The 16,694-nt window shown below is 46.8% G+C and overlaps 1 protein-coding gene across 7 annotated transcripts in view; it reads right to left on the minus strand.

Annotated features, from left to right (window-relative positions):
• The window catches only part of KIF17 (kinesin family member 17), a 45,131-nt gene that overhangs the window by 8,296 nt on the left and 20,141 nt on the right, over window positions 1–16,694 (minus strand). For 4 of the 7 annotated variants that reach the window (XM_019666716.1, XM_019666714.1, XM_019666715.1 and 1 more), the window contains exons 7-10: window positions 15,274–15,421; window positions 13,080–13,600; window positions 10,714–10,901; window positions 8,255–8,519 (exon numbers count right to left, since the gene is read on the minus strand). In XM_019666716.1, the coding sequence (XP_019522261.1) occupies window positions 8,255–8,519; window positions 10,714–10,901; window positions 13,080–13,600; window positions 15,274–15,421 (1,122 nt within the window). The remainder of the gene's footprint in view (window positions 1–8,254; window positions 8,520–10,713; window positions 10,902–13,079; window positions 13,601–15,273; window positions 15,422–16,694) is intronic. The other 3 variants (XM_019666719.1, XM_019666718.1, XM_019666717.1) reach the window with 1 other exon arrangement.

Consider the following 16,694-nt stretch of genomic DNA (forward strand, 5'->3'; position numbering starts at 1 on the left):
AGTGTCACTGGCCCTCATATGTGGGATCCGAACCGGGGCCCTCTGGCATCCCAAGCCAGTTCTTAACCATCGCGCCACTCGGCCGGCCCCTTGAGTTAATTTTTGTATATGACGTGAGGTTGGGATTCCGGCGTCATTCTTTGGCGTTTAGGTATCTAGTTGTCCTAGCACCATTTGTTGAAAAGACTGTCTTTTCTCTATTGAATCATCTTGGCACCCTATTTGAAAATCAACGAACTATAAAGGTGACGGTTTATATCTAGACTCTCAATTCCATTCCACTGGTCTATATGTCTGTCTTGACACCAGTACCACACTGTCTTGATTACTATAACTTTGTAGTAAGTTTTGAAAAGTGTGAGTCCTCCAACTTTGTTCTTTTCAAGATTGTTTTTGGCTATTCTGAGTCCCTTGAATTTTCATATGAACTTTAGGATCAGCTAATCAGTTTCTGCAAAGAAGCCAGTGGGGACTTTGATAGTGATTCCTTTGAATCTAGGAATTGTAGAGGAATTTGAAGAGCACTGCCATCTTATTGTTAAGTCTTCCAATCCATGAACATTGGATGTAGTTCCATTCATTTAGCTATTCTTAATTTATTTCAAGTGTTTTATAGTTTTGTGCATCTTTTGTTAAATTTATTCCAAAGCATTTAATTCTTTTTGATGTATTATAAATGGAATTGTTTTCTTAATTTTATCTGCAGTTTGTTCATTTCAAATGTGTAGAAATACAATTCCTTTTTGCTTATTGATCTTGCATCCTGCAATCTTGCTGAAATCGTTCATTGATTCTAGTAGCTTTTTTATTGCATGCCTTAGGATTTTCTGTATATAAAGATCACATGCAACTAGAGATAGTTTTACCTATTCCTTTACAATCTAGATGCCTATTATTTTAGTTTCCTGCCTAATTGCCCTGGCTAGAACCTGCAGTCCAATGTTGAATAGAAGTGGTGAGAGAGGACATCCTTTTCTTGTTTGTGACCTTAGGGGGAAAGCATCTGTTGAGTATGTTAGCTGTTGAGTTTTTCATACATGTCCTTTGTCAGGTTGAAGAAGTTCCCTTCCATTCCTAGTTTGTTGAGTGTTTTTATCATGACAGGTTTTAAATTTTGTCCAATGCTTTTTCTGCATTTATTAAGATGATCAAGTGGTTTTTGTCCTTTTTTCTATTGACATTATGTATTACATTAATGGATTTTTGGATGCTAAACCAACTTTTTATTCCTGGGATAAATCCCACTTCAGCATGGTGTACACTCTTTTTATATGTTGTTAGATTTGGTTGGCTAGTATGTTGTAGAACATTTTGTATCTATATTCACAAGAAATATTAGTCTGTAGTTTTACTGTTATGTCTTTGTCTGGTTTGGGTATCAGGTTATATTGGCCCCATAGAATGAGAAGTGTTCTCTTCTATTTCACAATGATTTTTTGAAACACTTTTTAAAACCAATAGCTTTCATTTTATAAATGAAATCCAGTTAGAAGATATAATGGGAAAGGATACCCCGCAGAGGAAAGCAAATAAAACAAAACACCTAGATGTAAAACGAACAAGATATTTCCAAAACCTACATGAGGAAATTTATAAAACACTCCTAAGTGACATAAAAATTGATTTGAACAAATAGAAAGATATACCATATATGTTCAGGAAAATCAAACCTCATAAAGGTATCAGTACTTCAAGCTAATTTATAAATATTGGGTTGTCGGAAAAGTCATGATGTATTTTTTCCATGCTTTTCATTGCAAAAATGCGTCATGACTTTTCCAACAACCCAACAGACAATTCCTGTGGCAGCCGGTTAGCTCAGATGGTTAGAGTGTAGGCTCATAACACCAAGGTTGCTGGTTCGATTCCCACATGCATGGGCCAAGGAGCTGTGCCCTCCACAACTAGATTGAAGACAACTACTTGACTTGGAGCTGATGGGTCCTGGAAAAACACACTGTTCCCCAATAAAAATAAATGAATGAATGAATGAATAAATAAATAAATAATAGAATGATTCCCCAAAAATTCCATCAATTTTTTTCTTTTTCTTTTGAGCTAGCTCAATTGTTTATAAAGTTCATTTGAAAAGGAAAAGAATATCCAGGAAACACCTGGAGAAGAAAATCATTGAGAGAAGATTAGCCCTATGAGATTGTAAAGCATATTATAAAGCTTCTGAATTTTAAATAAAGTGGCTGGCACTGGTACATGAATCGACAGAGCAGAAAAAATGAATGGAAAAATCCAGAAATAAATCTAAACGCTTATAGAAATTTAGCATAGAATAAAAGCAGCACCTGAAGTCAGTGGAGAAGAATGGACTGTATGAAAAATGGTGCTGGGAAACATACAAAAGATAATACTGAATCCGCTCCTCACACGTACATGAGGCTAAATTTCAAGTGGATCAGAGAGTTAAATAAAAAAAATTTTTTAAATATAAAAAGCAGGGCAGCTGGTTAGCTCAGTTAGAGCGCAGTGCTCATAACAGCAAAGTTGTCAGTTCGATCCCCACATGGGCCACTGAGCTGCGCCCTCCACAACTAGATTGAAACAACTACTTGACTTGGAACTGATGGGTCCTGGTAAAACACACTGTTCCCCCAATAAAATCCTTTAAAATAAATAAATAAAATAAAATAAAAAATAAAAAAAGGAAAGGAAAAAAACATACAAGTTCTGGGAGTAAACATGAGTGAAATTTCCCAACTATGACTCAAAATCTATATGCAATAATAAAAAAGTTGATCAATTTGACAAAATCAACTTAAAAAAAATTTTTTTTGTATGAAAAAATACCATTAAGGGGGCCGGCTGAGTGGCTCAGTTGGTTAAGAGCTCGCTTCAAGAGTTTGAGCTCTGAGAAACAGCGGTTCGATTCCCGGCCCGAGCTGAGCAGCTGCTGAGCTGCCAACAGGTGGCATGATGGCTCAGCTTAAAAAAAAAAAAAAACCTTTAAGCATAGTAAAAATCACAAACTGGAAAAAAATATTTTTGACATATCACAGACCAAGAGTTAATATTCCTAATATAAATCATAATACTCCTCATATAAAGAGCTCCTCCAAGTAGAGAAGAAAAAGAACCACAACCCTAACAGAAAAGTGAGCAAAAGATGTGAATATAGTTCAGAGAAAAAAACCTGCACATATCCCTGAAACATGACAAAAATGTTCAATCTTGCTCACGATAAGAAAAACGCAAATTAAAACCACACTGAGTTACAAAATAAGTAAGTCCTGGGAATGTAATGTACAGCGTGGTGACTATAGTTAACAAAACTGTATAGTTAACAAAAAGAGAGTAGATCTTGAAAGTTCTCATCACAAGAAAAAAAACTGTAATGATGTGTGATAGATGTTACCTAGACTTATGGTGGTGATCATTTCACAATATATACAAATATTGAATCATTATGTTGTCTACCTGACATATTAATATACTATTATATGTCAATTATATATCGATAAAAATGTTTTTAAAAAAGCTACACTGAGATACTATTTCTCATCTATCAGAATGCCAAATATCCAAAATTTTTTTCAATATACTCTGTCAGTGAGGCTGTGAGAAAACACACACACAGGGTAGTAGAAATGCAATAGGATACAACCCATGGAGGGGAAGTCGGGAATATCTAGTACAGCCACACATGTCTTTATTCTTTGTCCCAGCAATCCCAGTTAGAGGAATTAATATCAAAGAAACCTACCCAAAATACAAAAGTAGTACGCACACACTATTCACTACAGTGCTCTTAATCATAGCAATAGATTGGAAACCACCCAAATGTCCACCAAGAGAGGACTGAGTGAATAAATAATGATACAGCCTCACAGTGCAGTGCTGTGCAGCTTTCAAAAGGAATGAGGCAGGGCCGGCCTAGTGGCGCATTGGTTACGAACTGGCTTGGGACGCCAGAGGGCCCCGGTTCGGATCCCATATATGAGGGCCAGTGACACTGCCCTCTATAGCTAAGATGCTGAACAACAGCTCAACCTGGAGCTGGGCTGCCGTGAGTCGCTGGCGATGGTGTAGGCTGCAGCCCCTGTGGCAGTGGGTTGCCATGGGCTACCGTATGTAGCCAGCAGCCAGCGTGAGCAGCCAGCAGCCGCAGTGAGTGGCCATCCAGAAGCCGGCGACTGATCTGCCTCGCCCGGGAAGAGCGCAATGATGGTGCCAACTTGGGCCAGTGAAGCAACGTCCTCCACAACTAGACTGAAGAACAAAAGGACAGCAACTTGTCTGTTCCCCTTCCCCCAATTCCCCAGCCCTGTTCCCATCCCCCAATAAAAAAAAAGGAATGAGGCATTTAATATATATATATATATATATATATATATATATATATATATATAGTCATGGGATATGGAGTACAGTATTGGGAATAGTCAATGAAATTGTAACAGCTGTATACCATGTCAGAGAGGCAATAGATGGGGGGAGGGGGTTATCACTTTGTGAGGGGTGAAATGTCTATTATGTTGTTTTGTACACCTGAAACTAAAAAAAAGAAAGAAAGAAAGAAAGAAAGAAAGAAAGAAAGAAAGAAAGAGAGAAAGAAAGAAAGAAAGGAATGAGGAATACCTCTAGATACTGCTTATGGGGTGGTCTTCAGGATATAACATTATATGAAAAAAAAGCTAGGTAGAGGAAAGAAAGGGGAGGATATGTATGTGTGTGTGGTGTTTACACACACCATATGTTTGCTTATATTAAAAAAATACACTAAGTTCTGGGTACCTGAAGATAATGGCAGCTACCTAAATCTGAATCTCTCTAGAGAAATCCTCCAAAACAACACAGAACAACAAGGAGAAAAAAATAAAATCATCCTCAGCCCAGCCTACTGACTGGGAGACCAAGAAGACTAGAAGTTTCAAATTACCCATTAACCCAACAGACAGCTCCTGTGCCCACCCCACAGGGGAGATAAGTAGAGGCCACCCAGAAAGCATGGAAGGGGGAGGGCAAGGTGACAGACCAAAGACAGACAAAATCGCTCCCCCAAAAAGAAAGCCCCACTCTGAGTGGGAAAACACTAAAATATTGGGTTGTCAGCAAAGTCATGACATATTTTGTCTATGTTTTTCAAAGGTCATTTATTTATATAGAGAACAAAGATCAATCAATGATATATTGCCCGTTTTGTTCGATAACCTTTTGCTGTCTTTCAGTGAGCTTCATAATTCCTCGTTCATAGGAGGACCTGTCTTTATTTGCGAAAAACTGAACAAGCTGCTGATTTACAGCCTCATCTGAACTGAATGTTATACCACGCAAGGAGTTTTGAAGAGAGCGAAACAAGAGGAAGTCTGACGGCGCAAGGTCAGGCGAGTATGGTGGGTATGGCAACACATCCCATCCAAGCTCCAATAGTTTTTGACGGGTGATCAAACTTGTGTGTGGTCTCGTGTTGTCGCGATGGAACACAACTCCTTTACAATTAACAAGCTCTGGACGTTTCTGGATGTTGGATTCGTTCAACTGTCCAACTGCTGACGACAGTACACATTCGAATTGATTGTTTGATTCCTTGGTAGGAGCTCAAAAAACACGACACCTTTAAAATCCCACCACACTGAGAGCATAACTTTCCTCTGATGAATGTCTGCTTTTGGTATCGTTTGAGGCGAATCATCACTTCGGGACCAAGACCGTTTGCACACCACATTGTTGTAAACCACTTCTCATCACCAGTTATCAGTCGCTTCAAAAAAGGATCATTTTCCTCGTTTAATGAGCATATTGCAGATGTTCATACACACCGTCAAATGAACTTCTTTGCGTTCATGCGGAACCCAAATATCGAGCTTCCTTACGTATCCCAGCTTCTTCAGGTGGTCGTGAACGCTTGAATGATGGATGTTCAATGTTTCTACTATCTCTTGGGTCATGTAACATGGGTTTGACTTGATCAATGCCTTTATTTTGTCGTCATCAACCTCGGTGGGCCTCTCTGACAGAGGAGAGTCGTTGAGATCAAAATCACCAGCACGGAATTTCGTGAACCATCGCTGGCACTGACGTTCTTGGACAGCATTGTCATCGTAAACTTTATGCAATTTTCCACAAGCTTGACATGCATTCTTCCCTTAGTGGAAGTAAAACAGTAAAATATGGCAAAAACGCACAGTTTGGTTTTCCATCTTCAATTTGTAACATCTCCAAAACTCAACCAAATCGCTCAATTTTTTTTAGAATGAAGCTAGAACTCTCAGCTGTCAAATGACATAGCAATAACATCGATGCGAATAACTCTAGTACTTCCAAAAATGAGCCAGTGCCATGTGTCACAAACATGCATCATGACTTTTCTGACAACCCAATACTAAAGATCTGATACTGGGAAACTGAGGGAAGAGACTGGAATGTGTGCAGGACCCAAGGGGTTTGTCTCTGTGAGGCATTGCTTCTGGGGGACATTTAGAAAGCAGTTAGAAGTGGGGGAAGCCCTTGAAGTGGAAATTAAAAGTCCTTCAGAAACAAGAGAAAATAGCAAAAGACACACTGACCCCTCCCACCAAAAAAAGAAGACGAAGGAGAAGGAGAAAGAGAAGGGGGAAGTGGCGAAAGAAAAGAAGGAGAAAAACTTTTGGAAAGCTAGATTTTCACCCTCTGGCATTATGTCCGTGAATAAATTATCTTACATGGCAAGAAGGACTTTTCAAATGCAATTAAGATTGTTAAACAATGGACTTTAAAACAGAAGTGTAGGCTGTGTCTGGAAACTGAGAATGACCATGGTCAACAGGCCGTAAGAAGATGGGAACCTCAGCCCTACAACCACACAGGACAAAATCCTGCCAAGACACTGGAAATGGATTCTCTCCAGGAACCTCCAGAAAGAAGTGCAGCCTTGCCAGCACCCTGATTTCCGCCTTGTGGAATTCCACGCAGAGGAACCCGCCATGCTGTACCTGGACTTTGACCTACAGAGCTGTAAGATCATAAATCTGTGTTGTTTTAGGCAGCAATTGGGAATGAATAAAGAACTCTATTTAAGACTGTACTTCACTATATGAACAGGAGAGTGTGCTCTTGACTAAACCCCAAACCTTCACCTCTGCATTCAGTTGTTGGAAGTGCAGAAAACCAAGACATTACGAAACAAACAGAAGAGGGCAGATGCATCTCATCTGAGCTACTATAAGAAACAGAAAATGAAAATCAATACATTTCAGAGGAAGAAAATTCCCCCCAAAGCACAAACACACAGAACCCAACAGATTAAGATCAGAACCCAATACCCCAACATAAATAAAATTTCCCTCAACAAGTAGTCATAGACATGGAAACTTCAAGTCAGAAATCCAAAAGCTTGAAACTGAAATGGACAAAAATGAAGATGATGACAAATAGGACATTAAAAGAACTCCAGAAAGAATTATTTTAAAACCAAATTACAAGCTATCCAAGGAAGAATGAACTCTACTGGAAACGTTACAAAGGGTATTAAGAAAAGGCATGAAAATAGCCAAGAAAATATAAAACTAAAGAGGTTTAAAGAGGAAAAAAGTATCAGCTTTATGGTCTGGCAAGATCCTTCGGTTTCCAGTGTTGAGGAGGGACAAGGGGGACATTATGAGGCGCAGACCACTCGAGGATGCTTCAAAGGACGCATAAGTGACGGTCACAGAGACGGATCGCCTTCCCTCGGCTGCTGCCTCACTCCGTACACTCAGTGGCAGTTGCCTCCCTTCTGTTCCCAGAGCCACTGACCTCATTCCTGGCACTGGCCCCTTGCAGCCCCAAAAGCTCTTCCTTCAGGTCGCCACATGGCCGGTCCTTTCTTACCTCTCAGGTCCCACCTTAGAAATAATCGCCTCTATGAGAATGTCCCTGTCCGCCCAACTAAGGTGGCCCCAGGAGCTCCTGGGGTTCTGTTAATGCTCAGTTCCTCCATGTGGGTGCCAGTTTCACAATGCATGTAGTTTGTGGAAATGAATTAAGTCGTGCATTTGTGATTTCGGCATTTGTACTTCAGTAATAGTGAAAAAATTAAACCACCTCCCCTCGCCAGTATCTCTTCACAGTGCTATCAATCCTTGATACTCTCTTGCTTGTTTCTCTGTTGTATTTCTTACACACACACACACACACACACACACACACACACACTCCCACTAGAAAGTAAGCTCCAAGACAGCAGACGCACATCTGTCAGTGTGACTGCTTCCACAACAGGGTCTGGCACACAGTAGGTGCTTGTGGGTGTGGGGGCAGGGCAGGCGGGGGACGGGGGCCTCACCTTGCGCTGCATCTTCTCAAGCAGCTTGCTCTTGGCCCTCACTTCCTCTTGGATGGAGTCGTAGACATTGAGCAGCACCCAGTCCCCACTGTCCTCGTCGGAGTTCTGCAGGGCAGCCACCAGCTGCTTTCTGCGCTCGTCTGCATAGCGCTTCCGCCGCCGGTGCTTCTCCTTCAGGTCCTTGTTCTTGGCCTGTTCCCCACCGACCACCTGCTGCTGCAACAGCTGCAAACTGCCAGCATGGAGGAGGCAAACGTGACCGAATCTGCCCATCACTAAGTGCTTGCTGTCCAGCCGAAACTCACAGAATCCTTTCAACAGGCCCACTTCACAGAGACATAAATGGGGGCTCAGAGAGGGGATGCCACAGACTCAGGGTTACAACCAGGGTTCCTACCAGATCTACCCAACTCCAGGCCCGTGCCCTCAACCTTGGCGGTGGCTGTGCCCAACAGGAAGGGTGACAATGTCCCTGTGGACCCAGAGCTAACCCACCAGCCACCCACCTCCCAGTGCTGATGGAGGCCAGCAGAGCAGGCTCCTGACTGCACCCCAGGCAACCTGGACTAGCCTGGGCTGAGAAAATGGTCCCAGTGTGCGTGAGGGCATTATGCTAAGTGAAAGAAGCCAGAAAAGACAGATACTACCTGCCCTCACTAATATGTGGTATCTACAAGGCAACACAAAAACAAACCAATCTCATAGCTACAGAGAACACATTGGTGGTTGCTGGACGTCGGGGGGCGGGGGGTGAAATGGGTGAAGGGGGTCAAAAGATACAAACTCCCAGTTATGAAATAAATAAGTTCTGGGGATGCAATGTACAGCATGGTGACTATAGTTAATAATACTGTATTGTGTATGTGAAATTTTCTAAGAGAATAGATTTAAAAGATCTCATCACAAAACAAAAAAAATTTGCAACTATGTATGAAAACAGATGTTAACTAGATTTATTGTGGTGATCATTTTGTGATGTATACAAATATGGAACCATTATGTCGTATACCTGAAACTAATACAATGTTATATGTCCTTTATACATCGATTTTAAAAAATGCAAAAAAAAATGCATTCAGTATACAATGTTTAATCAGGCAGGGACATGTACAATATATTTTTAAAAATATTTGTATCCAAAATGCTCAAAAATGCTTAGAGTTTTGACCTTTAAAGGTACAAGTTTTCGATAGCCACAAAGAAAGGCTCATGTGGAACCCCTCACTGTCTAACAAAGCACCACAAAAGTGTCTGAGATGCTGCCTCATCCCAAAGGGATGTAAGGGGCTTGTAACTAAACGCGTGATGAGGTTCAGAACAGGACAGATGGTGCTCAAGGGGGAGGATGGAACTCTGTTAACTGAGCAGCTGGGCTCTAAGCTGGATGGCAGCCAGGGCAGAGGGGGGCCATGTCCAAGTCACTGCTCTGCTTAAAATCCTTCTAGGGTCCCCATCAGGGTGAAGCCCAAGCCCCGCGGGGAGCACACAGGCCTCTCTATCTCACCTCTCACCCTACCACCCCTCATTCACTCTGGCTTTAACTCACTGCTCGTGCTTTTCCAAACACCCAGGCTGCTTCCTCCCTCTGCGCCTTTGTACCACCTTGGCTCTGCCCTGTATCTCGAATGCCACCCCTGGGGCATCTGTCGTGTAAACCTTATTCAGGTGTCCCCTCTTCTGTGAAGCCTTCTCTGACCACTCATTGCAAACTGCTCCAGAACCTGGCCCTCCCGGACCTCGTGCACCTGCCTCCCTCCTGGACCATGAGGCCCCTTGAAGGACAAGGTGGCATCTCATTCATCCTTGTGTCCTAAGGCCCAGCACACAGTAGTTGCTCAGTGAATGTTTGAACTGTGGCCTGTGAGACTGGAAGGAGGCTGGACCCCTGGCCATGGGGCTGGCTTTGTCACGGAGGTGGGCCTGACATTATTCTCATTTGCAGAAGTGAGAACCAAGTGTCAGAAATGTTAAGTGACTTGCACAAAGCTGCATAACTAGTGAGGAAAGCCCAGCTCTCCAGGTGGCCCCAGCGTGTGTTTGGGGGTGGCTGATCCCTAGGGGAGCAAGTCTTCCATCAGGGAGGGCACTGGAGGCTGGGCTGGGACATGACGTCGCCCTGCCCTGGGATTCCCAAAACCTAAACGCTAAGCCCTGTAAAAGCCAGACGGGCAACAGTCCTTCACTTTGTCCCAGAGCAGGTACCTGGTGGGACCTGGTGGCACCTGTGCAGCTTCCAGAGCAGAGCCCCGCCCATCCGGCTGAGTCTAGCACCTTCCCTGCCCCACTGCTCCTGCAAGGATCAGGACCCCCTCGCCCACGTCAGGAAGAAGAGCTAGGAGAGGCCTCGGTGTGTGGGGGGGTCTGCAAAAATCTATGGGCACCTCCACCTTCACACCCAGGGCATAGCTCCTTCCCGTCCCCGCCGAGGGGTCCCACCAGCCCCCAGCTGAGACACTTACCGGGCGAGCACCTGCTGCTGGTCCACAATGGGCATCAGGTCATCAGCCAGCACTGCCACCTCCACACCCACACTGTCCGTACTCGAGCTTGTCATGGCAGGTGGGGGCTGGGCCTCAGCCTCAGTCTTCACGCCAGCTTCTACTGTCAACACCTCCTCTTTGGCCACTTTTGGGCCCAGGTCAACCTCCTGAGGACAAAGAGAAACCCAGGTTGAGGCTGGGAGGCCAGCCCCTGGACACAAGCTCACAGTGGCCTCAATACACACGGGGCATTGCATCCAGGATCACCTCTGTCTCAGCAACACCCAGTTATACAAAAAATGCACTCCACAAGTGCCTACGGCCACCATGTCCACCAACACCCCACAGCGACCTCCCAGCTCCCCCGCCCACCTCGCACTGTCCAGGCTTCACGAGGGGGCCAGGGCAATTTTCTTTAAGTATCAATTGATCACAGTCCTTTCCTGATGAGAGCCCTTCACAGATTCCCACTGCAGTCACAGTAAAACCCCGTTTCTCCCATGCCCTGCAGCGCCCTTTGTGCCTGCTCTCTGCTTCCCGTCCCCGCCCTCACCACCATGCACCCTGCCGCTTCCCTGGCCTCATTTTCTGTTGCTGAGAAAGTCAAGCCCTCTCCAGCCGCAGGACTTTGGCACTTGCTCTCCCCCTGGCCTCCTCTTCCTGTGTGGGTCCCATCTCAACGTCACCTTATAGCCAGGGCTCCCCGGGCCACCCCATTTGCCATCTACTAAGAACCTGCAGTGTGCCAACGCCTACCCAGCGATCAGGTCCAGGGGCTGGTGGGTAGTTTTCGCTCTTCAAAAACGTGAGCAGATTTAAAGCCTTCCTCTCGTTCCCTGTGGCCTGCTGTGTTTTCTTAAGCAGGAGAGAAAACTGTGGGGGTCTGAGAGCTGCAGTGTTCAAAATGTACCTCCCTTGCTCTTGTCAGGGGGGGGGTTCCCTGACAGTGCCCAAGGGGACCCTAGTCGCTCCCTGCAGCCCTCCCCCCAGCACACACTGGGCCTCTATGCTTTAGCCAAGGCTTCCAACACTGAGTAAAGCTTGAAAATCACTGGAGAAAATGGCCTCTTATTTATCAATAAGAGGCATGAAGATTTCTCCAATTTGTTCACTGTTTTGCAGTGGGCTCTCTCTGATAAGCTGGGTGAGGGCTGGGGTTGCTGACCCTGTTTTATGGGTGAGGAAACTGAGGCCCAGAGAGGGAGGAGGCAAGTGGGGTGTCACAGGAAGACCCAGGCCCCTGGAAGTCATCCCACCACACAGACGGCCAGCCCAGGGGCTATTCACAGTCCCCGGAGGGAGGTTGCTGTCCACCTCAGCTTCAGGCCTGAGGTCACTGGGCTCCAGGACCTCTGTCAGGGAGGGGTGCTCGCGGGAGAATGGGTGGGGGAGGAGGAGGGATGGTGGGGCCAGAACCAGCCTCTGCTTCCCCGCCCCTGACCTCCCCCTTCAGCTCCCCAACCCCACCTCCTCCTCCTCCCTGTCACTGTGGAGAGAAGGGGTGATGAGGAGCGAGAACAGGGAAAAGAGGAAACGGGGGGGAGAGAGGAGGAACAGGGCACTTCTGAGCACCTGCTATGTGCCAGGAGCGTGACTTGCATTGCCTCATCATGAAGCGCACATGAGCCCCATTTTACAGATGAGGAAACTGAGGCCCAGAAAGGTGACTGCCCAAGGTCACACAACTAAGTGAGGGGTACAGCTGGGATCTGGACCAGGTCTGTCTGATTCAAAGGCCTGTGCTCTTTACACACACATAGGCAAGGCAAGAGGCGAGGTGGGGTGTGGGGGGGAGGAGGCGAGAGGGAAGAAAAGAGAAAAGGAAATTTAAACATTAAAAAAACAGGGTTGAAAAGGGAGAAGACTGACAAAGGGGCAGGATGGAGGAAGAGCGGAATGGCAGAACCCCTGGGTGGTTCCTGAAGGCAGCGGATTCCCGTAGAGGCCCAGCCCAGCCCAGCTCCCTGCTCTGAGCCTGGGAGAGCATGAGGTTTGACCAAGGCCTCCTCCAGCTCTCAGGCCTGGAAGCGCAGTGTAACCATGGCAACTCAGTCAACTCCCGTGAGGCGTCCCTCTGTCAGCAGAACAGATGCCCACCTGGCATAACCTTGTGTCTTGATCCCAACTTTCCCACTGCTTTACAGAGCATTAGACAGAGCTTCTCTTTCCCAGACGCCTAAATACTAGTGCCCTGAGCCAGCCACCAAGCCAGAGCCACCATGGAGGTGGGGGAGGTGGGGCCCAAGCCGCAGAGGTTAGACCTCTGTGAAGCTCAATGACCTCCACGACCCCAGCCGAGCTCCACACACTGAATTTCTGCATGTCATATGCATGACATCAGCTACCTGCATGGCGACCTTGGGTACGTCCACTTGGGGTACATCTTCCGCAGCCACGGTGGAGGACAGCCTGGCCAGCTTGGCTTCTACCTCGGCAAATGGGTCGTGCAGGCCTGGTAGCAGCTCCAGGGACATCACCTGGGGCTCCTCCTCCAGGAGGGCTTCCTGGCTGAGATCCTCATCCAGGAAGTATTTGCTCTTGGCCTCCACCTCGGGCATGGAAGAGAACTCCAGGTTGGAGGGCTCCTCGAACCCAAGGAAGGCCTCAGACGCGGAGGTTTCTTCGAGTGTGGATGAGTCATCAAACCCAAAAAAAATCTCACACTTGGAGGTCTCCACCTTGGGCAGGTCCTCAAACAGGGAAGAAACCCCAGCCTTAGCGATGTCCTCACTGAATGGATCATCGAATATGGAGTAGACCTCAGGCTTCTTGTACTGGAAAGTGGACGCATACTCAGACCTGTTGGCAAACTCGGCCCTGGACATGACGTCAGCCTTGTAGATGACTTCTGCCTTCATGACGGCCTCTGCGAATGTTTTTTTAAAGATGAGAACAAGGGGATCCTTTCCTGGAAGCTGGCCCCAAGCCCACCGTGTCCAAGAGATCCGCTGTAAGGGTCAAGCCTCCCAGACCCCCAAGATACTGGCTTCCCCTCTCTGCCCCACTGCCCTCTCCCCCATCAGAACTCAAACCTTGTCTCCTGACACCTCCTCCAGGAAGCCTTCCCTGACCAGCACCATGACATCACCATTTTCTGACCTCCCTAGCTGTGAGGTGTTAGGTTCTTAACTCCCTGCCTTGGGACTGCTCTTAACAACAAGCCAACCGCCTCCAGGTCTTACTACCTCCACGGCTGAGAGCTCCTGGTCAGCAGCTCCACCCCCAAGGCCCCAAGGGGCCCCCACTGGAATGTGCTTGTCCATGGGGTATGCTAGGTACATGGGAGTTCAATGAATGCTGTGGATGAATGTTAGAGACACCAAATAGACTCACTTGGAGAACTGACACGCAAACTGGACTGGAAGGAACACCATGAAGGACAGAAAGTGCTAGGACCTGCCCCTCCCTCCTTGCCTGGGTCTACATCAAGATGGCACCTTGCTGCCAGCCTGAATGGGACTACGATCCCACAGGACTCCTTAGTGCTTCCAGCTCATGGGCATTAGGCCACCTCCTTTACACCCCATCCTCTTCTTGGTCACTTGTGTTCTGGGTGTCCCTGAGACAGACCGATGTTCCCTTTGCTGAAAGAGGACATCCACTCCCTAGGGCAACGGCCTGAGCCTCTCCAAGCTTCGGTTTGCACACTTGCAACATGAGGATTCAGGCAGTCCTGCCTCTCTGAGGGAGTTCAGTGAAGCACCTCCCCAGTACTGGGCACACAGCAATGCCCGATAAATAGTGCCGATAATGTGACCAATAGCATCATCATAACAAGATGATTTTACCATGTGTGGGTGAGTACTAGGTTTGGCAGCACAGGTGTTTGAATAATAGTGGTGGGGTGGAACATTCTAGAATGTCCAAAAGGGGGCCGACCAAGTGGCTCAGTTGGTTAAGAGCTCGCTCAAGAGTTTGAGCTCTGAGCAACAGCGGTTAGATGCCCGGCCTGAGCTGAGCAGCCGCTGAGCTGCCAACAGGTGGCAGGATGGCTCAGCTTAAAAAAGAAAAAAAAGAAAAAAAGAAAAAATGAGTAGCACATAGAATGTCCAAAAGAAGACAGACACTTCCAGGAAGGTTAAAGTTCTTGTTAATGATTGAATGCTTATGGGATGTGGTTGCTTTGGTAACAGGTGGACTCAAAAGTGAGAGAGGAGACTGTAGGAAATGCAGAAACTCAGGGAAGGGACTTACCCATAAAACATGGGGGATATGTCACAACTCTAAGCTGGCCTTGGGCTGGGGCCCATCCTGGGGCTAAGGCACCAATCATGATGCAGCGCTGTGGGCAAGAACACTGGCTCTGGGTTCAAATCCTGACTCCACTTAGGCAGGTGTGACCAGGAGCGAGTTCCTCACCCCCTCTGTGCCTCAGCGTTTTATAAAATGAGAGTAATCGTGGTATCTACCTCACGGGGCTGCTGTGAAGAGTGACTAGAACTGCTGCTGGTACACAGAAAGTGCTCTATACATGTCAGTGAGTCAAATGAGAGGGAAAGTGGGCTGGCCTCCCCCTGACAGCCCGGGGCGGGCACCCACCTGTCTCCTTGCGCAGGCTCTCCTCCAGTGTGGACAGCTTCACATCATACAAGTTGCGCATGGCAGCGATGTCCTCTTGCAGCCGGGCCCTGGACTCCTGCTCTGCCTCATAGTCGGCCCTCAGCTGGGCCAGGCGCTCCTCATACTCCTGGGAGTGGGAGGGGGAGGCACACAGTGGGGCAGCATTTTATCATCGGTTCAAAACACAGCTTTCAATATTCCTTTCTTGTCATTCAAACAAGCCAGAAAATACAAAAGAACAGACACTGGGATACTACATGACACTGGGATAACGAATGGCCAGTGAAGACCCTTCTGAACTTTTCTCTATTGATTTTTAACAGGTTAATAATATAAGTATTTGTTTGTAGTCTATTTTTTTCCACACAGCAATATATCATGAACACCTTTCTGCATCAACAAATGTGTTTTAACCACACTGTCCTCAGCCTGGTCCTTCCATTCTCCCTCTCTCTGCAGCCCTCCACTCCCCCATATTTCTGTCTGGTACCTCACAGAGAACACTGAGGCCATCAGACATGAACTTCCTCACCTTCCCAGCCCTACATCTCCCGTTCACCTGCAGGTCTGCCCGAAAGCTCTGCGTCCTCTTGGGACAGTGGATGAACCATCTGAAGCTGAACTATCCCAGTTGATGACTTTGCTCTTTCAATCCCCATCTTCCTCCTCCACCGCAGACTTTCCCCTCAGTTCTAGACCATTCCCAGCAGTCTACAACACATGCTCTAGTACTCCCATTATTAAAAGCAATAAAACTTCCTTGGCCCCACGTGCACCTCCAGCTCCAGTGCCCAGTGCCTAGCAAGTGCTCAGAAAATGCTTGTTGGGCCGGCTGAGTGGCTCAGTTGGTTAAGAGCATGACCTCTGAGCAATAGGGTTGCCGGTTCAATTCCCACATGGGCCAGTGAGCCGCGCCTGAGCTGAACTGCCAACAGGAGGATGGCTCAGCTGGTGAGAGCACATGCTCCAACCAACAAGGTTTCTGGTTCGACTCCCGCCTGGGATGGTGGGCGATGCCCACCCGCAACTAAGATTGAACATGGCACCTTGAGCTGAGCAGCTGCGAGCTGCCAATAAGCGGCCAATGGCGACTGGACTTGGAGCTGAGCTAGCTGCGCCCTCCACAACTAACACTGAAGGACAACAACTTGGCTGTGCCCCTTCCCCAATTCCCCAACACTGTTTGCCTCCCCCAATTCCCCAATAAAAAAATCTTAAAAAAAAAGAACACTTTAAAAAAAGAAAGAAAAGAAAAAAGAATGCTTGTTGATGACTGAGTGGGGGCGCTGAAGTGCAAACAGACCGCTGGGTCCTGCTTAGTACTTGTTACACAACCCAGCAATGAGCCCCCCTTCATGTCCCTCTTTATGACGCAAGAAAGGGGCGATTATACTCAGGCT

This window comes from Hipposideros armiger, unplaced genomic scaffold (genome assembly GCF_001890085.2).
Source record: "Hipposideros armiger isolate ML-2016 unplaced genomic scaffold, ASM189008v1 scaffold_477, whole genome shotgun sequence".
Lineage (NCBI taxonomy): Eukaryota > Metazoa > Chordata > Mammalia > Chiroptera > Hipposideridae > Hipposideros > Hipposideros armiger.